This window comes from Macrosteles quadrilineatus, unplaced genomic scaffold (assembly GCF_028750875.1).
Source record: "Macrosteles quadrilineatus isolate MER2022 unplaced genomic scaffold, UCM_ALF_1.0 Scaffold_3__2_contigs__length_128488019, whole genome shotgun sequence".
Lineage (NCBI taxonomy): Eukaryota > Metazoa > Arthropoda > Insecta > Hemiptera > Cicadellidae > Macrosteles > Macrosteles quadrilineatus.
Window position 1 is genome coordinate 67728974 of NW_026542596.1, and position 22247 is coordinate 67751220.

Genomic DNA, 22247 nt, shown 5'->3' on the forward strand with positions numbered 1-22247 from the left:
ACATTTTACTTAACCCTATAATTTTTACGTTTTATGTAGGTTTGCTATAACTTTTTATAAAAATATAAATGTTAACTAAAGTTTATTATTAACTAGCTGGTCCGACAGACGTCGTCCCGTCCTAATGTGGTTTTATGTCAAATGCTTGTTCATTTTCAAGATCCTGGTTGAAGTTCGTTCGATACGCTCACTCACCTTTAGGTTGGAGCTCGTTCGCTGCGCTCACTTGCCTCCAGGTTAGCTCGTTCGCTACGCTAACTCGCCTCCTTGAAGTTCGTTCGCTACGCTCACTCACCTTTTGGTTGCAAATTAGCTGTTGTCATAAATTAAAAGAAAAATAATCGTGCTGCACCCTGTTGGTAAACTTATTAATTTTTTAATGCTATTGAACATCACAGAATCAAATTGTTTAGTTGAACCAGCTGTTAAGATTCTTTCATTCCATTTAAATATGAGTACTCATAAGGTTAACATGGGAAACTCCAGAGCCACTGGGGCGGAGCCCTTTTGACGGATCTGCACCATCGGGGGTGTTATTATACTTCGATGATCTGCACCAAACTTCATACAAACCATCCTTGAATATGCTTAATAATGCCTGAAAGTTTCATTACAATCTGTCGAGCGGTTTCGGAGTCCATAAAGTACAAACAAACAAACATACATACAAACAAACATACATACATACAAACAAACATACATACATACATACATACAAACATACATACAAACAAACATTCATTGGATTTTATATATCTATATAATTAATACGCTACATGAAACTTTGTCGGTTGAACTCCTCCGCCATTTCTTAACCGATTTTATCCATTGGCGTCTCATTGGAAAGAGCGTGTCGCGTAGATTTGCAAACTGGCCTTACATTTTTGAAAAAGTCCCTTGGGCTCTGCTCAAGTGGCTTTGAAAGTTCTTATGTTATCCTAATGGAGAACTTAATTGTTTACATTTTGATCAGCTGTATAATTTAATTGCTGTTATTTATTTTTCAATTCGAAACGCATTGAGTACATTTATTTACTATTTGAGTTTGTGTAAACATAACCCCCAAGTTTGATGGTGTTAGTATGGTTGTATCTTAAATTTGTGTATTTATCGTTGTTTTGTGTTGCTATGACGGATTGTGTTAGCTTGATTGTAACTTTAATTTGTGCATGTATCGTTGTTTTGTGTAGCTATAATTTGTTTATTTGTTGTTTCTTTCTTTTAAATGCCTCCGACGCGACGACAACGCGAAACATAGGCAGGAGGCGTAATCGTGATAACGACCGCAGCTACAGAACAGTGGCGCGTGATAGGCTTAACTCATCACAGTCAGCACCTGACCCTGGACAATCTCAACTATTAGGTTACAAATGCACCCTAACACTACTCCAAAACGACTTTTCGTTCTCAATTGCCCCTCTATCAATGACCTGTGTTGCCTGTACAGCGAGGCATTTTGAGAAGGAGAAAACCGGCCGGAATGCTTTAGGTTTATCAATAACAAAGATAAACGTAATATAAGTTACTCACCGGTAATCTTTAGAGTTGACTCTTTTAAACTCATTGTAAATATGACTGTTATTTGTTTTGAAATAACTCCTGTAATACTTTGCAATTGCTCGAATTCGAGCAACATGTACACTAGTATAGATTAAATTAAGAATCGAGCCCTTGGTCGCTGACTTCCCCGACAGTACAACAGGTATTTAATTTTTTTATTATTTGTAAAAAACTTGATCCAGAGCTAAAACATGTTTAAAAGATATAAATTGTAACAAACACTAGTGCAAGTAGTGGGAAAATGTAAAAGTGATCGAGAGCAAAGGATAGCAAATTTACAGCAAGGGAAATCAGCTGATCGTTTTCCCTACATCTAAATTGAGCTTATAAAACAATAATTTATTTATTTAATAAGAGCTGTTACAAAAGGAGACACTTTCTGTATAGAGTGATGAAAAGATAATATATTTTATCATAGATTTAAATATAATTTATGACTGGTTATACCATGGGAAGAAAGGGTGTATGTAATTCACTTTGAAGGTCAAAGTTAATACAAATCCAGATTAAATGCATACTTTAGTGTATGGTTTATGTACATACAATATGGCAAAACTTTCCTAAAAGCGACAAGAAACAACTGACCGTGTAGAGAAAACCAGAAAGTGTTCGTAATAATTGGAAAATCTCTTAATTTTCTAAGAGAAAATGAAAATAGAAACTCAAACCTCAAAACTACATCATTTTTTCATGCTGGCTAGGTTGGATATGAATGAATACATTTGGCATGTATTTTTAGCTTGGTCGACTGTGCCAGTTTCATTTCATACGTCACTCTTCGTGTTTATTTACTTTATAGACTGTTTGTCTGTATATGAAGAAATACTGTCATTTTCAAGTATTTTTTTAATGTTATCTACTCTCTGAAAATGTTTTTAACTCGCTCTGTAAAATGAGAAAACGCCATTCTCTGGATACCGTAAAAATGGCAGGTGTATATACTATTTTTTATCAGATTTTGCCTCTTTTTTTTAACAAATAGCCTACTTACTTTTTTTTATAATTATCGTAAAATTATCCGCAAATTTCCTAGTAGAAAGAGATTACCATTTATACTTACGGCCAAATACGTGCATAAGTTACTAGATACTCTTGAAAAATATTACAGTGAAGGTTCTTTCCGTTTTTGGAGATAAAGCTTTTAATTTTCTAGATAAGTGTACACATGGCTCAACATGGGGCCCGGACCAGGCACAGTAGTACTTGGTGATTGGCTTGGATTGAACCTGGGCCCTCAGACAAGGGTTATCTCCTACACCAGACACGATTCCATGAATGAATATGTTTTTATTTCTTTAATATTATAACGGTAATGTTCAGTTCCAATACTGCAGCATCAATGTAAAGATTAAAAATCCTATCCTACTAATATTATAAATGAGAAAGGTTGGATGTATGGATGTATGGATGTATGGATGTATGTTTGTGACAAGTGAACGCGAAAAATACTCGTCGGATTGGGCTGAAATTTGGCATGATGATAGCTCACATTCCCGATTAACATATAGGCATATTCTTATTTCAAAAATCCTTTCGGGCTCCGCCCCAGTGGCTCTGGAGTTTCCCATGTTAACCTTATGAGAAATGGAATTATTGAATCTTAACAGCTGTTTCAATTAAACAAGTTGGATCTGTTCTATGATGTTCAATAGCATTAAAGTTAAAAAGATTACCAACAGGGTGCAGCACTATTATTTCTCTTACATTTATGACAACAGCTAATTTGCAACCATAAGGTGAGTGAGCGTAGCGAACGAACTTCAACCTGGAGGCGAGTTAGCGTAGCGAACGAGCTAACGTGAAGGCAAGTGAGCGCAGCGAACGAGCTCCAACATAAAGGTGAGTGAGCGTAGCGAACGAGCTCCAACCTAAAAGGTGAGTGAGCGTAGCGAACAAACTTGAACTAGGACGTGATTGAGCCATGCGAACGAGATAATCTTGAAAATTAAGAAGTTAAACGGGGCAAAGCCCGCGGGTTACAGCTAGTCATGTATAAATGTCATTTATATATTAAGACAACAATGTAGATTTTTTAAAATATGCATGTTTAGCGAATAAAATGAAATCAAGTGAAACTAAAAGTACTAATTTAAACTGAAAACATTGATATACATAAAGAATTCTTTTTCACGAACTAATGATGTGATAGGCTGTCTCCCACAAGTAAACTTGATATTCGCTTATTTAAAAAGTAATATTTAAGAATTGGCAAATCCACGAAATCAGTGCAAAAGAGTATTATTCTTACACTTCGGTTCCACTTATATACAGTTACTAATTATCTGACCGTATGTTTGTTTATACTCTTCTGAGTCTCCTGGTATCTAAACTGTACAACAGTACAACACAACGATAATGCATCTTTATTTGCATTAGTTTACATGGAGGATAAAAGCGAGATTTCTATGTACAGTTCAAGCGAACCATAACTTATCAGTAATTACTCCAACTAACTCTTGATTCAATCAAACATTGGCTCGCCCCGCGACAATTAATTGTGACCGAGCATCAGCGATAAGGGTGCCGTATCGATGTTGGGGGTGAGAGCCGGGTGGCGGGAGGGGTTGCCTAGCAACCTGAGTTGAGCGCTCCTCCGAGAGATGGCGTTGGCGTTATTGTTCCGTCAAGTGTGCACTGTACAGGGTGTCAAGTTCGGATTTGTGAGTGACGTCAGGCCGGTGCTGGAATGAAGGACGGGCTGGTGAGCGGAGTGGTGGGGGAAGCTGTGTGTGTGTGAGAGAGAGAGATAGTCTAGTCAGAGTTTACCGAGCTGTGAGCCGAGACGGTCGCGTTGCGAGAGTGAGTGTTGTGTAGTGAAGTGTATGTGAGTGTGGGGCTAGCAGTCAGAAACATGTGATCCATCTGAGGCGAGGCCCTCCTCCTCCGTATATGATAAAGTTTCCACTCGGGCTTTCCCTGTAGTCAACATGCCTCGGAGGAAGGGCCATGGAATCCCCCCGACGAAACGTAAGTACACTCCCACCTACTACTACACGTGCTTTTTATCAGAGAGAAATCGTAGCGTATACTATAGTAATAACTAATTATCACTCATTTGTTTATGGTTTACAATACTGTAGGCCTACAAATGATCAAACTAGTTTGGTTTGTAGCTCGGGGATTAATAAATGTCAAAGTTTATTCCTCACGAATTTTTATTTAATGCTCCCAAGGCGCCGCTTCAGAAGGGTACGATAATAAATGTTTTGTTTTTGGCATGTGTTTTTGGCTGGGGATTCCTGTCAGCGTCGCAGGAGGGGGGGAGCCACTGGTGGAATGTGCAAAGCCCCTCCCCCACATGCTCTCTCACTCTCTCTCTCTCTCTCGCACCTAGTTTACAAACCGTCGTAGTCGTAGTGGAGTATTCGGTCATTCGTTGTATCGTATTGTGTGATAATGAAGGTAACGCCGGCTCATCACCTACATGACTTAGCGACTACCCTACTGTACTTCCATCCTGTTAAATGAGCGGCGTAGTAAACAAATAAAAGAGAGGAGGTTATATTTTATAACAAAATTACACACTAATTTCGGGTTATTGTTTACAACTTTAGCTCTATTCAATCTTTGAGATAGGTATGTTTGGACAATCTCAATTCGTATGAATTTAGTTACTGTGCTGTAAACAAATAACCCATTCCAATACAGTACAGAGATTGTTATGGGACCCATGGAACTGTGCATGCAAAAGTGCATTTTGTGCGTTACAGTGAAATCTCAGTCCCTCGAGACGGTGTCGTGTTGTGCCTCTATATGGAAGCTTTGGCGTGAAAACTTTGTTTACCAACAGCTTCGCTTCTCGTCTTCTGATTAGAAAGTCCTTTCTTTTCTATACGCACTTTTATATTCCTCGCCCAACAACCTACTTGGAGTCGTTTTGCCACCACCATGGATCTGTGGTCGTCTGAGCAATCCTTTTAATATTCAATATTCCATTACTCATGCTTTATGTTGTACAGCCGAAGCCGATGGATAGAAAGTTAATAGAATGCACGTTGCTGGTTGCTGCCCCGCCGCCGGTCGCTGTGGAGGGGGGTGGCGCCAATCTTGTATCCGTCTGTCTGTCTGGCTGTTCCAAACCGGCTTGGATCGCAACACCGTTTTCTTCTTTTCGCCGTTGTCAGGTTGTTTTCTTTCAGCTCCACCTTGAAAGATCAACCTTTGTTCCTTTTTATCCTGGATTCTGGTTTTGTCGCTTCTGTTTCGGCAGTGTTTAAATTTGGTATGTTTTGAACGGGCGCAGAAATGACCTTGGTGTTAAAGGTCGCGCGTCGCTTATTACTCATTCAACAATAATATATCGTATTAAAGTATTTACTATTACCTTATACTTATTATCCTATCTTACCTCAAAGTTGTACTGTTTATGGGGTCTGCAATACAATTGTTAGGCTAGGCCTACATAATTCTGCGTCGCTCGAAGAAGATCGGAGGGGTCTTCATCTTTTAATTGGGACCACACGACACACTACTTTTTTAATACGGTACCTTATTACTAAGGCTGCGTTCTTTACTAGCACAGTTGGATAAACTGTGTCAAGTTGGGTTTAGTTAACCCTAGTGGACTACAATAGTTGGCTATGTTTCTTTAGTGAGTTCAACAACGACACATTTCTCAAATTTCAGATTTATGTAAACGTGCAATTTTCAATACGCTGGTTCGAGGAACGTATCTTCTACAGTTTGATGACGTACTTACATCGAGTTGAATCTCAACCAGCAGCACTTAGTCTATTGTTTTTACGTCGAGAATCGTTGTTGTGGTGAATGCCAGAGTAATGCTCACTAGACTCACCAAAGCGCACCAGCTCAGTATACCAATGACGATGTCGTACTTTAAATTAAACTACGACAGGAAGACGGCCACTTATTATGCAAGTCACCTGTCATTTGCACACACGTAGAGTAGCGTCCGGTGACGCTAGCTTTCACGGGTTCAAGCCCAAGGTCACAATAATGTCAGCGTAGACCTCGCTGGGGGCTCACGTGAAACAACTATAATGTTGGGAAACGGACAAAGCAGAACACAAATAATTTGAAATTGGAGTTGGTTTCCAAGCGTTGTTTTCCATTTTATCAGATGCTGTAGTTTAACTAAATAACCTGATGTTTATATCATAAACACTTCAACTATGTCACACGGTTTATATTATTTTAATCAATTGATATGAAACACCGTCTTCAAATGCTGCGGTAAGGTTGAGGTATTTTCCTGAAGATACATTCTCACAAACACAGGCCCACCAGCAATGAATGCAATAAGACCTGATATGTGCTTTGCTTCAATTACACTACACAGTGTGGTCCTTGATGAATATCACACACTAACCCTCCGTTTTGATTAACGTTCTACGTCACCCGTATATCGACGATATCGAGCACACTCTTAAGACGGTGACACACTATCGATCTTTTCCCCGAACAAGACCCCGAACCGAGCAGGGAGAAGGGAGAAGGGAGGTCGAAGGGAGGATGTTCGATAGTGTGTCACGGGTCCGTACACCGATCAAGACACCGAACAAGACATCAGGCCGAGCAGGGAGACGAGCGCTCTGGAGGCGGTTTTTTGGCGAAAGATCAAAGAAAAGATCGGTCCGATGTACGGTCCGATGTACGATAGTGTGTCACGGTACATTTTTGCCCCGTACATCGTCGCGAGCGCCGCACCGAGCGGCCGCCTGCGCTAGCATTGATAGTTCCGCGCTCTCACTCGCGCACACTCTCTATCTCTCTCCAAACTTCCTTTTGCCGCGCTCGGTAGAATTCGTCTGGTCTTGGTCATGTTCGGGGAAATGTTCGGAGTAAAATTTTGCTGATATTTATCTCCCTTCTCCCTTCTCCCTGCTCGGTTCGGGGTCTTGATCGGGGAAAAGATCGATAGTGTGTCACCGCCTTTAGTTTACAATCTCCCTTAATCAACTCCATTCATTAGAAGTTTCAATACGACATTAATGTTATGGTTAATTGCGTTCGATCGTTCATAATAAACCTGTTTTAACGAACTAATCTCTCTAATGAATTTTCATAGGCTTTACGACTTTTTAACGTTTACAATGATATGACCTTTTGCTCTGGGTAGGAAAGGCATGAGAGCACTCAGTGATCTTATTGGTAACAAATAATCAGAGATGTATATATGTAGGTTATGTACAAATATACACATTTTTATTCCTCATCCATTAGATTTATTTTTTAGCATACATAACAATAACGAAGCCTACTTAAAAACGAGGAAATAAAGGTAGACGATTTTTTTCCAAAACCCCAAACACATACGCTGCCCTCTTACGGCGGGTTTTCCAAACACCATGTAGGCCTAGTTAGTTTGACATGCATAGTAGTGGCAACATGTAGAGGAAGCTCCTTATCCAGTCGTTCTGCCTGCATGACTCACCTCCAAGGTTACTCTCCGGGTGATTCAGTCGCAGTCCTGCTGTCTCGGGCCTCGCCCTCCTGGCCAAGCCTCAACTCCATACTGAGACTCGTGCACAGGAATACTCATTACCAAAGAAACCTTATTGTATATCAAACATTGGCCAATGGAGGTAGTTAATCCAGATAATAGCAATAGCTTAAACTTGATATCTTTAATACCAAATATCTCTCAGCAAGCTGGCGCCACCAAGTCACGTCAGCGATGAGCCCACTAGCTTGTGTTTACAACTGTGGGCCTTCCCAGAAGTCTAAGCGCCACCTTCGGCCACGGGAGTTCCTAGAACTACGCGTCATCGTAATCTAGCTGTGTTCCTGGAACTGCACTCCGGTTTCCAGGCGGTGCCATCCGTCGACTGTCGGACATCGCCATCGCCTCCCTGTATACAGTAGGCCTACCTGACTGTGTTGTATGCTGCATCGAATATGTTACTTCGGCTTGTAGGTTTACTAAAGTGCCATAAATAACTTCCTATATTGTTACACGGTCCAAAAACTTCACACCACACCGTGCAGTGTCGGTTTCGTACTATATAACCATTGACTTTATAATAGGTAAACCTAGTGATACAATCGACAGCTCGTACTTTTTATTGCATTCTTTCTAGAGAGAACCTAAAAAATTAGCGCAATACTTTGAATTGTCGATTCAAAACAGAGTGTGAATTTTAAATGCTCGGAAATTCAGTGTTGGTGACAATTCTTCACCAAGATTCCAGATATGATCACATAAACAATTAATTGGTTCGTGGCAGTAAGTGTTAAATCATTGTTCTAACCATAGTGTAAGACAAGCATAGGCTAGACTGTCGTTCACTGAGCAAAGCTTGACCACCAGAGCAGGTTTTACCGGGTTTTACCTAGCAAGTGACAGCACGACTGAAGGGTTGCTTTGTGTAGGAACTCCAGATCCCCCCCTGCCACCCCCAGGATGCTAATGACTCCATTTCCTCCCTTTGAAGACCCCCTCCCCCTCCCTAGCTGTCAGGGACGGCTCTACTTATCCTTGCTTGATCACATGATTCACAATGCTCGGTGCTATTTATGTATTGTAATACATTTGTGTATTTTGCGAACGTGCGATAGGCTATAGCAAAAGTTTGGCCAAAGTTTGCCAAACGTATTTTTTGTGCCATGAAAACGTATGATTACTTTGGCTTATCTAATCTTTGATATTGAGCACATTGAAAACATTTTCCCCCTTATATTAATTAATGGTAGGATAGGCTAATAAATGGGAATTTCTTAATTTGCTCTTAAAAATGCAGTAATTCAATATTGATTTCTATTAACTAAAGTTGTATTAATATTTTTTAATGTTGTATTTTAATTGTTAAAAACTACGGTACTTTGAACTGGATTATTGAAAATCAAAGTATCCTACTATTAATATTTGTAAACTACTGCATCTGGATTGTGGGTTTAATCATTTTTTTTATTTATAGAACAACAATTTTCAACAACCATAGTATTTAAACATTATTCTCAAATACCGACTATCCCAAGTGAAAAACGCCGTTCTGCTCATCAGGTAAACAGTTATTTGTATGGACATCATAGATGAAAGACAGAAACGGTACAAACAAAAATAATAAGGCATAATGAAGAATACAATACTATGTAGTTATGTTAAGTAACGTAGAAGAAAAACAAATTTTCTTAATTCTTCAAATCCGTTCAAAAATCCACATGGAAGGATATGGTGTTATATTTCAAATTAAGTTTTTCCTCTTAATCGATGGAAATTGTTAAAATAATGCGGATAAACTTTCCCCGTCCCTGCAGTTTCCCTTGCCTAATTAATTATTTGCAAAATTATAGTCATATTCAATTACGAAACTTCCCTGATTCCTATTGTTAACTCGTCACCAAGCGAGCAACAGTAATTCAAATCACCTGCTGCGACAGGAAATTAAATTCCTACAATTCATTGGCTAACTGATCTGCATTATCTCCACCTAATTAATTGTGGTGTGGAATCCCCACCTGAAGCCGAACTGGATCTCCCAGCAGAGGCATGGATAGGTAGGTGTCGTTATGGCTATGACTGGACGGAAAAACAATTCAGTTGCGTCGATGGGTCACCAGTTTTCATTCATTTTCAACTCCTCCGGATCGAGACGAGAACTCTGGCGTGGTTTTCCGGGTTTCGTGTAATTGCAGGATGAGATGATGGTTGCTGTTGAGTAAAACAGGTTGATAATGTATTTACTATTTCATAAATTATTAATAACAAATAGGCAGGTACAATCTGATAGTTAGGCCTAAAGTGACAATTTAAATTTAAGTTACTTGAAATCGATAGGCCTATTGCTGACATTTTTAACTTACAGTAGCAGATGGCCAAGACCGACAAAATCACAGTACACCTGTTTCATTCAGTTCAAAAAATGCATTATTGCAAACAGATAATATTTTCATGTGGTATGGTAGAATTTCATTCAGTTTATGCAGTATGATTAAGCAATACAGTAAAGTAAACATTACACTTATCTACTAACAAAACAAACGTTGACATTTTCTATAAGTTTACAAATATTAATATCATCTCATTTTAATTACTGTTATCCTAACTTTTACTTCATTATTGTCAATGAATCCGCAAACCTAAATAACAACCCTTAAACCTCGCTTAACGCAAAACAAACATTGAAATATCCTCTAAATTTATGGTTTCCAATTCCATCTAATTTGAAGTAGCCCTAACATTGTCCAACGAGCTTTGTAAATCTTGTAACGTTGTAACGAATCACTGGTAATAATCTTCAATCAATCTTCCCCTGTTCCATCACATGTTCACGTGTTGTATGTGTAGTTGGGTTGGCATCAACCTCTGGCACCGCTCGCTGTGTACGGCCCGTTTCCTTCAGTAGTGGTAATCGTTGAACTTGAATAAGTCTGGCAACGTGTTACGATCTGAGGAGATATGGACCACAGAATCCACCAGTGAATGTGACCGCTGTCCTCTGTATTTATATGGCAAACATAAAAATTAACCAGTCTTAATAGCTGTTATAATCCTTCAATATTTTGAGTGTATATTTTTTTCTGTGTCATTGGCAACCTTATTTTTAAGGTAGATGTGTTTATTTTTATAAATAAATTATTTTTTCTCTACAGGACGAGACTAGAACTTTAGACTGAGTAGTAGGCTACAATGTGCGTAGAAGTATGTTTTGTAATAATTAACTAATCACAGATATTGCTAGTAAACTGAGTGGTAAGTGTTCGCCTAAACTTCATAAGGTTCCCGTTAAACTCTTGAGAAGGGTCAGAAACTTTAGATACTTCGAAGGTATGGAGCCCGATGTTCATGGATGGGACTTTCGATACTATGGTCCTGGGTTCTCAGAGCTACAATACAACGTCACTCAGTTCCACGTCCATCCTTTACTCATATTCGGGGTAGTACGGAAAATTACGTCCCCATCTCAATTAGTAATATAATGGTAAAAGGACAATTAATTTTGATCCTTAAACTGACTTTTAAGTAATCTCTTATAAAAAACCCCTATTGAAAAAAAAACTACCAGACTCAGGTAGTTTATTTGTAGCACTATTGTGACGTAGTGTTGAAATTAAGCTCTCAAGTTTTTCGGGTGTTATATGGCAACAGATAGCATGTTGTGACATAGGTAACGTAAACGTTGTACTTTATATCAACATTAATTACATACAACGGGTGGTCCGATGAATTCGCCCATTTAAACAATTTCGTTCTTGCAAACTCACTCAGACCTTTGAATATATAATCTACATATCTACTAACTCATTGATGTCTAGAACAAACCCCGCATTACGAACAACCACTCACTCTATCCCGATAAGAATGGACTAACCAGAACACAAATAAATAAATAAAAAAACGCATCTCACTGTTAAGCTTATTGGGTGTTTTATGTAACCGACACCCGAAGAGGCCATAGTACAAGGACAGTATAGTAATTCTTAGAACACAAGTGTGATATGGTGAGGTTATCGTGTGAGTATTCATCATTTAGCAGGGCCAACGGAAATAGCTCTTTATCGTCATTTTAATACTTCCACAAGGGTTTTTTAGCCGTCTCGATCTTTGTTGGACTGGCAAACAACAAAGGAGAATCTATGTGCCCACGAGGTCTTGTGGCGAGGCCTAAGTTCGTTATAATTATTTTATTAGATTGATTATAGTACAAATTTAAGCTTCGTGTACTTATTTTGTAGGGAACTTTTTTTTCAAATCCACTCTTTACCAAAATCATTATGGCTACAGTTTTTATAATTTGGTTAATATCTATATCGAAGAATATTTACATAGTAGTACTCCTACTGTAGACTCTACCCAGTGAATGAAATGCGAAGAGGTTGGAAAATATGCTATTAAATAAAATCTAAACAACCGTCGTGTCCACGCCAGTTTCGTGATGGATCGGTAACATATATTTTTAAAACATGGAATGCTTGAATATTTAACTAAAGTTTTGTAAATGACACTCTCAAACTACATAAACATACTAAATACTGTATTTCTAAAATCAGAATTCCAAGCCCCAAACACGGACCGGTAGCCTATAATATCCAATCGTCCAAAAGCTAAAGCGGAAAAAGTAGAAGCCTTCTCTAACTGCTAGGTCAACGTAAACTAGTCTTGGGAAACACAGTGTATGTACAGCTAGAGGTAGTTTTTACAGTCTTTGATATTATAGTAATTTTCATTGCCATCCACCATACCTACCAATGTTAAACAAGAACACCTTAATTATATATAAAAAAAACTATTTATCTGGTATGTAGGGAATTTTGTCCAACAAATGTTTCACGTAATTCAGTTACTACATCATATCACATCCTTTAATGATATCAAACGCATTTGAACATAACCGAAACGTGACGTAAAATATCTTCTACTTCTATGAAAAAGAACTGTTGATGATGTAATTTTTCGCAGAGGTCTGCAGACAAACGAGCCTGTCAGATAATTGATTGATACATACATCCTCCCCGGATACATTCACTTCACCGCGACTGATAACATATCGGATGATTCTGAATCACTAAATATTCAGACAATGGCAACCGGTGTCTGATTACTTGTTTGAATCAGAAAAAAACTCTGGACATCGATAAATGAGTTGTTTTAAACTAATCTATTATACTGGTCTCGGAATTAAATTGTATGTCGTTGAAATTATTGTGTGAATAAATATAATACATTTATGTTCAGCTATAAGCTATGAACTACTTCTTGACTTTCGAAGGGACAAACAGTTGGCAGCGAATAACCCACCATCAAGTAAAATAAAATAAAAACAAATAATCTTAATTTATCCAACTCTTGTAGGCTTTTTTATGAGTATTTTACTCTACGAACATGATTAGTTCGAGTTGCGTCAAATGTGCTGTAAACGAAAAAACTGATACATTTACTTACTAACCCCTCTATACTAGATTGTAGTAACCCTATCTGTCAACTCCAATAGCCTGCTGTGGTTATGTGTCCAAATAACGTCCCCTTGGTTATCCACATTGCGTAACTTGGTTAGTAGCAAAGCTCCCCTAAAATATCGATTTCTGGTCGGACAGGTCTCAGGTTTCGACAACTTACGGTATGTCGACATACCATCACCATGCCCGGCAGTAGGGGATCCACGTGCTCAACAAACGTGTAGTAGTAGTACTTTATGACAACAAATAATACTGTACAACATTTTCCAATTGCTATGTCAAACTCTTATTCGTTCCAATGAAGCAAACATGGTCGTCGTCGTACAACACTCCAACTCAAAATTTTTGTTATTTTTGTTACCCTAGCTATTTTTTTGTAGAGCAATGAGCTATCTTCAGGGAGAGGTTCTTTGCCAGCCGATTTAATGAGTGGTGTTGTTTCTTAACAAAGCTTATTATGATATTGTATTCCCTTTATTTATATCTAGAGAGATGAGGGCGTGTCCCTACAATAATAAGTCAAGAGTTTATGCTGCAACAATTAAATATTTATTCAACTATTTTATTAAATATAACATTCAGTCTTATTCTAGGCTATTTGGAATTAAGTCTTTCATTGTTTATTGTTCGAGCCTATTAGAAAGCTTGATATTAATCTAAGTTTGGTTAATTGAGTAGGCCTATTATATTATTATTAAGGCGGTTAACTTTGGTAACGTCGTAGTCGGTTTAGAACTACTTTACAAATTATCAGCAATCCATTCAAATGTATAACTCAAGCTTAGATTGTGTAATGCTACCGAGTTCTAATTGATGCGATTAACATGTTAAATTGATCTTCTGGAATGTTTGGAAACATACTGAGGACTGGTGCTGGTACACCTACGCTCCTCCCACGCGCTGGGTAAGGAACAGCTGGTCTGGCGAATACCATCTGGGTTTCAACAGGAGTGCCGAGACAGAGCTTGTGGTACAAGTCCTGAAAGATTGGGACGGGTTCATTCGTTGATTATGTTGATTTCTGGATTTGAAATAAAAAATGATCCACGGATTTTAGCCTCCGACAGTGTTCTCCCGCAGTGTTGGTGTGGTCAACAGATCTGTCGATGGCTGGTATTTGTTGTCTGCACCTAGTCTTTAACCGATTTTAGAGGTCAATCTATTGTAAACTATGGAATATTTACACGATAAAAACTTCAATTGTATTACAAACTATTATAGACAATAAAATTTCGATGTTAGCTATGTGTGTGGCTCATTTAACTATTTCATAATTTAATGGAAATTTGGCTACAACTGGTTCACATCTAGATGGAATGTCGGAGTAAATCAAAGTCAATGGTTTCAACTAAGTGTCAACTCAATCATAATGCTCTCACCAACTGCAGTTAGGTTAAATCAGCATAATTATTAGGAACCCTTCATGAAATTTCAACGTTCGAGGAAGATCAGATTGAAATGTTGGCGGTGGATTCACGGAAAACATCCACCACCAACATTGGATCTGGATGTGTGAAGAAGGATGATTTAGTCTTCATAGAACCATAGAACAGACGAATGCAGTTTGCACGAGATAATATTGTCGTATCAATTGTTTTAAAAGCACTACGCTTTTTTAGAAGCTTGAGTTTTGACCGTGTTAGATCTTGAGATCATTCTTTGTTAAAACAATCCTAATTCTAATTCATCATTAGTACCTACACCTAATAATTATTTTTTCAACTATGAAACTCATTTTTACAACAATATTATGATGAACATTACCTGCCCTAAAATTGCTCGTTGATAAGCTCACTACAGCTGTTCCAATAAACAACTAAATTATTTCAGTACACAGTGCGTAAACGTTCGGACAAAAATAAAGTAATTAAACTATAATTATCTTTACTCGTTGGATTTTAGTCCATCGTGTTACATCAGAAGTACGCAAGTAGTTTTGCAACTGTAATTCTTTATAGTATATCTCAGCAGTCAGTACATTTCCAGTTTACAGGTTGGCAGCAGTGCATACAGTAAGCCAGCTGATACAGCGGCTGTTGCTTGCGTCATCTGAAGCCTTTGCCCCGCGCGTCATTCGACCGCACGAATTAGCACTTTGGATTCCCGCCCTCTTTGTTTTTTTTTCTTTTTGACAGAACTCTAATTATATCTCCGGTTCATACTCCGCTCTACAATAAACGCCACCTTATGACCCTTCATTTGCGTATACGATATGTTTACAATCTTTGGTGTTTAGCAAATGTATCTGTAAGAAAGTAGTTACAGAATAAATTACAGCTGTTGTCGTGGCGCTTACGGACCATTATAATTTTTTAGTTTTTGGGCTTCCCAGAATATTTAAAACTTCAGGGTGTCCACATTCTGGAAACTCAGGGATAGTCATGGAAAAAATTCTGGTCATTGAAAGTCATGGAAATAGGGCAAAGGTCATGGAAATCCCCAATGATGGATGGATTTCAGGGGACCTTTCAATGGTCTAGTTTGCCGCAACCCCGACTATTGAAGCATTATTCTGAATTTTTACCAAATGTACGACAATTCAATTGATACAGTTGTATTAGTTTATGGGTTTTGAGTTTGTATTAGTTCATTGTTATACCTATTGTACTCCATTGTTATCTGTTAACACATATTTCAGTATTTTCTGTAAAATACCTTGTCTAGGCAGTATTATTCGTGTGTGTACGTTATATTATAATTTTCAAGTAAAGTTCGTTAGTCATGGAAATCAATGGTAATGGTCATGGATAGTCATGGAAAGTCATGGAAATTAATGATAAAATTTCTGTAGATACCCTGAACTTACCGTAGGAAAGTAGTTATCCCAGTTAATATTACTACTGCACTTATACTTTTGGCTCTCCAATGCAAAACCATTAGTTTTTCTATACATTTATTTTAGGCAAGATAACCACCTAAAAAGTATCCGACTGGTTACAAATCTATATTTGCATAACGGTTTAAACTTCTTTTATTTGTGTTTATCAACGCATTTGTACGTGTTGTCGACCTTTCCAAATGGTAGATCACATAATTGATGGCTTTATGACAAATGCCATTGGGTTTGGAATCGAGATCACTCTGAATCGAATCTGATTCCTTTCAAATTTGAAGGCAATATCTGCAAACATTTATTTGTATAAACAGAGTTTGCATGACTTCGTCAACCTTTCAAATCCGACAAAATTGTATTAAGGGACAAGATTCTTCACAATTTTGTTTTGAATTTGTAATGCTGCCTAAACGTAGGCCTACGGCAATCAAAGGTAAAATCCACCCCTAAACAACATTTACGTATTAATACGATAAAGATTATTGTAAGTTAACACTTAAACGTTCCTTTTCCCTTATTTACATTATACGCCTACTTGAAAGGACCTGTTCATCGAGCGAGCAATGAGCATGGTAGTTTGCAGTGAATCAGCTGCGACTCAAGAGCAGAGGTTTGAGGTTATGATAGATAAGGAACGTTGAATGCTCTTGTATGCGTCATCAGGCGGCAACTGGCGCCAACCGCGCCAACACATACTACAGTACTAGAGTGGAGTTATCGTTGTACTGAGCTTAGCGGGATTCTGATCAAGTGTAGAATCATGGTTGTCAAGCACAAGTAACAATACTACCATATTGAATTATTTGTGCCGCCGCACGGTGAGGTGTTTCTTTTTCAGTTGATGTTCGGTTTGGTAGCTCTGTCATACCTACAGGAGATAATGCAATTAATTAAAGATCATAAAAACAAAAGATCGACGATAATAGATAGTGACAAGACGAGGGTTTGGGCCGACTCGTTACACAATGGTAAAAAATACCAGTGATGCAGATAATATCAAAAGCAGATGAATGAAGCACTATTGGAAACGTCGACTTCAGGCTGTATATCGTGTTGATATATGTTGTCAATTGTGTAATCATACATGCATATTGCATAGTACCACTGTATAGCCATAATGTTATTCACTATGATTTAATAAGGTAACCGTCTCAAAATTGCAAGTCTGTAATTCAATGGATACAAACTAAATTTAATTACAAAGTAAACCTTCGACCTGATCGTTGCACGCTGCAATTAAATTTGTTTGAATATTTTCTACATTACTGAGTAAAATTCTTTGTATAAAATAAAGACGTGAATCCTCGGTTAAATTACAACAAATCATTAAAACGTAAATTTTATTGTCAAAGCCACCCCGACCCTAACAGGTGATATCAAAGGTTTCGAGAAGCTGGGATGAAGACACTGGTTGCCATGTCAACCCCACCCCCCCCCCATTGCGTGAAAGGGTGGTTACGAAGGGGGTGACACATATTCCTTCCTTATTGATATCGTACCTTCTTTGTCTCTCCCGCTGTCTTTGTCAACCTTTTGTTCCTTTGTACTTTTTATTACTTACGCAATCACTCCTCCGCTGCCGACTTAACATCCATTTGTGGTATTGAACCCAAAAACTCTTTGACGACTCTTTGGTATTGAGCGGCTGTTTTGAGGATGGTTGAGCTATGTTGCACCGTATTGGTACGTGAGTAATACGTATCCATTCTCTATACTCGAAATCGAGCGTGATTTTCGTGAAAATCAGTGCTTGCCAAGTGACCAATGCTAGAAGGATATAATGTGCATTAATTACGACGTTTAATTAAGTAATATAATAATTGTAATTAATTAAGTGGGAATAATATCAAAGAACTGTGGAAGAATACACAGAATTTAAAGCATATTCCTAACCAATATTTATCAATTTTGCATGTGAAAAGATTGTCATTTTCATGTACAGTAGGCCTATACAACTCGTTAACCCCACGTTGGTCACGTTAAGATTTTACTTCTTTCCTGGATGGTTAGATAGTTCCTTACCCCCACACGTTAACAACAATCATCACCAATTTACAATGCTTTTTTTCAAAAGCATTATTTATAAAGTATTTTATTAATGTAACGAAGTTCATGGCTTTATCTTTGCCTTATCAGAACCGCTGATATGAGTGAGTCATCGTAATGTTAATTATGTAAATGAGTGTTAACTCTTCGTTTTGCATCTGTATCAAACATGTTTGCCAACAAAACCACTTTCTGTTCACCGTTCGTGGTGAAATGTAGCTTGAATTAATCCGTTCTATGAACTAAATCGTTCCTTAGATTTTTTAAATAATCTTTTTTACCCGAGTAGGAAGACGATAAAAAAAGCTGGAAAAGTAAACTGGCAACACTTTTTAACCCCTCATTTTTCTGAAGGTTTCCTTTGTTATAGTACATTTACAGCTAAGGTGTGTTATGTTTCATAATAGGACAAAAACGGTAAACAAATTATATCGAATCGGTGCTTAAAGTAACAGTAAAATAAGTACAGTACAGTAGGCACTATATATTTGCCAACATCAAGTCTGTGTTTTAGAGATCAACCTACAATAAAGATAGGAGAGTAGAGGCAATAGGACAATAAGTCCCTCAGTGAGTGAAATTTGTCTAAGTTTTTAAAAGTTAACTGTTACACATTTTTTACAAGTCCCTCAGTGACTGTCAAAAGATACTCTTAAGTTTTTAAAAATGGACTTGTATACATTTTTTTACAAGTCCCTCAGTGACTGAATTCGGCTAAGTTTTTAAAAATGGACTCGGGAAATTAGTTACACTCCTAAGTTAAAAGAAATACAGAGTATGAGTACAAGCATCAATTATGCCACCAATTGATCCCATGACCCGACACACGACAACACATTACACTAGTCTAGCTTACATGTCAAAGACTTAACAAAACAAGAAGATCCAGGTGGAAGAGTGAGTGAGGGTGTAGTAGAATCTCCCCCTTTTATACCACAAAATTGTCTAAATTAATTTAGTACTTAACAATGGAAGTAACAATTGAATAATTGAGGTCAATCAATCAAACATATTTGGTAATTGTCTAAACCTGCCCCAGACAGACTGGCACGAGACACACTGGCGCCAGACAGGCAGAGAAAATTAACAATTAGTTTTGATTGGGTTCATTGGGTTACATTCACAGTCATTCATTGGAGTCGGGAGCATAGCCACAGAGCACGCCCGAGTATTGGAAAATATGTATGTGAATGGATATTAATTAGAAATGTTAATGGAGTTGGAACATTTGTATGGGCTTGTATAGGTCGATAGCAGGTCTTTAAAAAACTGGCTAAAAATGATCCCCATAAAAATAACATGGGGAAAACGTGCCGAAAGTGGGGTCATATTGTCATAAAAGTGGGGTCATATTGACTGCCTCTACTTAGGAGGTTTATATAGCTAATCAATTGCTGAACGGAATTGTATTGTCAATAACAACACAATTGTCTGGGTAGGCGAGTGGTTATAGTGCTAGCCTTCAAATGTAAGGGTCGCAGGTTTAAATTCCAAGCTAGAGATTAGTTCTGCACCCATATGTCATTTGTCATAGAGCTTTTAATTAGAGCCAAGGTAAAACAATTGAACATGGTAATTGGGTGTACTTTTCTCAAATATCTTCCAAAATCCAATTCCAGTTTTGAAGAATTCTCCTATCTTCAAGTTACGCCGATGGCAAAGTTTTAGTTGAAAACAGTCGACCAAAACAATCGTGAAACAAAACCCACGTAACCAAGACATTCCCTAACCCTTTAGTTGCGTGTTTGGGTCGCCTCTGCAGGTGACTCGGCAGGTGGCAGATGCAGGGTGATGCCGCAGGTGACTAGCAGGTGTAGTCTGTCCAGCTCCAGCATCCCTACCTTACAGCACAGAAAACGTACTACTATAACCCTTACAGGTGCCTGGTCAGGTCGCAGGTTCAAGCTCAGTGTTCTGCGGATGTGTTGGTGGCGGTGGTTGATGTTCAAGGAAGTGTACGGATGAACATTTTGTATTCTCTCAATATTAGGTAGGTTTGAAATAACTGAGGTATTTATTTAGTCAATTATGTTTTAAATCTTGAAAGGTAGTCTTAGTCCTAATCTTGCTGGTTGTCAACAATGGTTAAACCTTTGTCTTCCAATAATAATTTAAATTTGCAACCGAACAGTTTGGCCATTTCCAACTTATCAGAGAATGTTGACTCTCAGTTTGTAGGACGACAGACAAGCATATGTATATTAAATACATAGTTAATTTCTCTGAGGTAGAAAGATCAAGTATCTATTACTCAGTACAGTGTTGGCGACAGTTACGATTTGTTTATTGTCCTTTGCAGTGAAATTTTGAATTAAATATACCTACTTTTGATCAATATTAGGTAGAATGACTGGCTATCTGTAATAATTCAGTAATTGAGTCCTGTTGATTATGTCATATTTTATATTTTGGAGAATAATAAGACCAAGTCATAGTCTTGCTGATATGTAACTTTAAAAATAATTAGTGATTAGTAGTGTCGATGATTTGCAAGCGAAGCATACTCTATTAAACGTTGCTAAAAAGATGACCAGGGCGATAGAATCCTGATCTTCTTTTAAGCCATGTTATCAGTTTCTATTTTATTTTAGTCTCTACCTACTTAAGCGTCAGTTTAAATTAAATCACAAATTATTTATAGTAAATTGATACCACCCCCTCTAATTTTTAGAGGTTATATAGAGAATCGAACCGTTGCTGAAGTTCGAAACGCCTTCAACACACCCTTTACATTGTTTGTCAACAGTTTATTATCCGTAAACATATATCATTTTCCTTATGTATTATCACTGATGTCAATATTATCTGACATCAGGAGCATTCTACGACTGACTTATTCTTACAGTTCGTAATTATGATAGCAATATTGATCAATTGGCCTACGGTAATACTGTATCACACCAGAGGCAAAGCTGCGTTGTAATTGGTAATCCATTACCTGCAGTTGGTTCTAGATCAAATATACTTCACCTAACAACTGTCTGAGAACGCAGTGAGCCATGAAATGCGCCAGAATGTGGGACGCGGCCCAACAAACAATATCTTGATGTCCCACAACGATTCTGGCTTACTCCTGGGAGATCGGGGCCAACTTGTACACGTTATTTTACTCCTTTCATATCCTCTACACTTTTATACTGTAATTTATTATCTATTCTATAACTATTTACAATACCTGTGATTACGAGAAACTTCTCAGCTTTAATTTACTTTTTATAAATCATTATGGCCTGTTAGTAAACAAAAATTTTGTGAAGTATATGTTAAAGTTGCAATAGGAGTGTGAAGGAAATAAGTACTTGAAGGTAATTAGTACTTTTGACCAATTTAAATCGGTTCCAAAGTCTGTTTACAATTTGTTTGTGTTCAATGATACGTTGCTTTTCCTTAATTAATCCGGCCTATACTCTAAACATGCTTGTTTGAAGTTTGTGTGACTGTGAAAGTTCCTTAAGGACTAGGAAGTTATAAAAGTGGGTTAAAGGTATTTGAAGGTACATCTCATTAAGGTTTTTGTAAGTAGTTTTCGGGTATTACCAGGTAATTTTGATCTCGATAAAACAACTGACGGGTTATTAAAATGTGTTCAAACTAATACTCTAATGACAATATTATTGTTTACGCCTCTCGGTCGTGTTGACGAGGGGACACACATATAAGGCTAATGTCTCCTTATCAGCCACCACGTGACCACCACCCCGCGATACGACTCAGGAACAGGAAGTGGCAAAGGAAATCCTGTGGACAGTGACTCAGGCGTTACCTCTGACTGTATTAGACACTGTGACCCTACACACTTGGATCTAGTCTAGACACCCACTAGGACCTACTCGTACCAGGGATTTTACCAACCTACCCCCGGTACTAGAATACTAGAAATACTTTCAATTTCATACACCTAAACAAAATAATCTTTGGACCGACCTCATTTCCACCTGCATCTCCAAGGACA

The 22247-nt window shown here is 37.9% G+C and overlaps 1 protein-coding gene across 1 annotated transcript in view; it reads left to right on the forward strand.

Annotated features, from left to right (window-relative positions):
- Positions 1–4298: 4298 nt before the first annotated feature.
- Positions 4299–22247, forward strand: part of LOC128988657 (transcription factor HIVEP3-like) — a 66466-nt gene continuing 48517 nt past the window's right edge. The window contains exon 1 of the mRNA XM_054410152.1: positions 4299–4527. Within this exon, the coding sequence (XP_054266127.1) occupies positions 4488–4527 (40 nt within the window). The 5' untranslated portion in view covers positions 4299–4487. The remainder of the gene's footprint in view (positions 4528–22247) is intronic.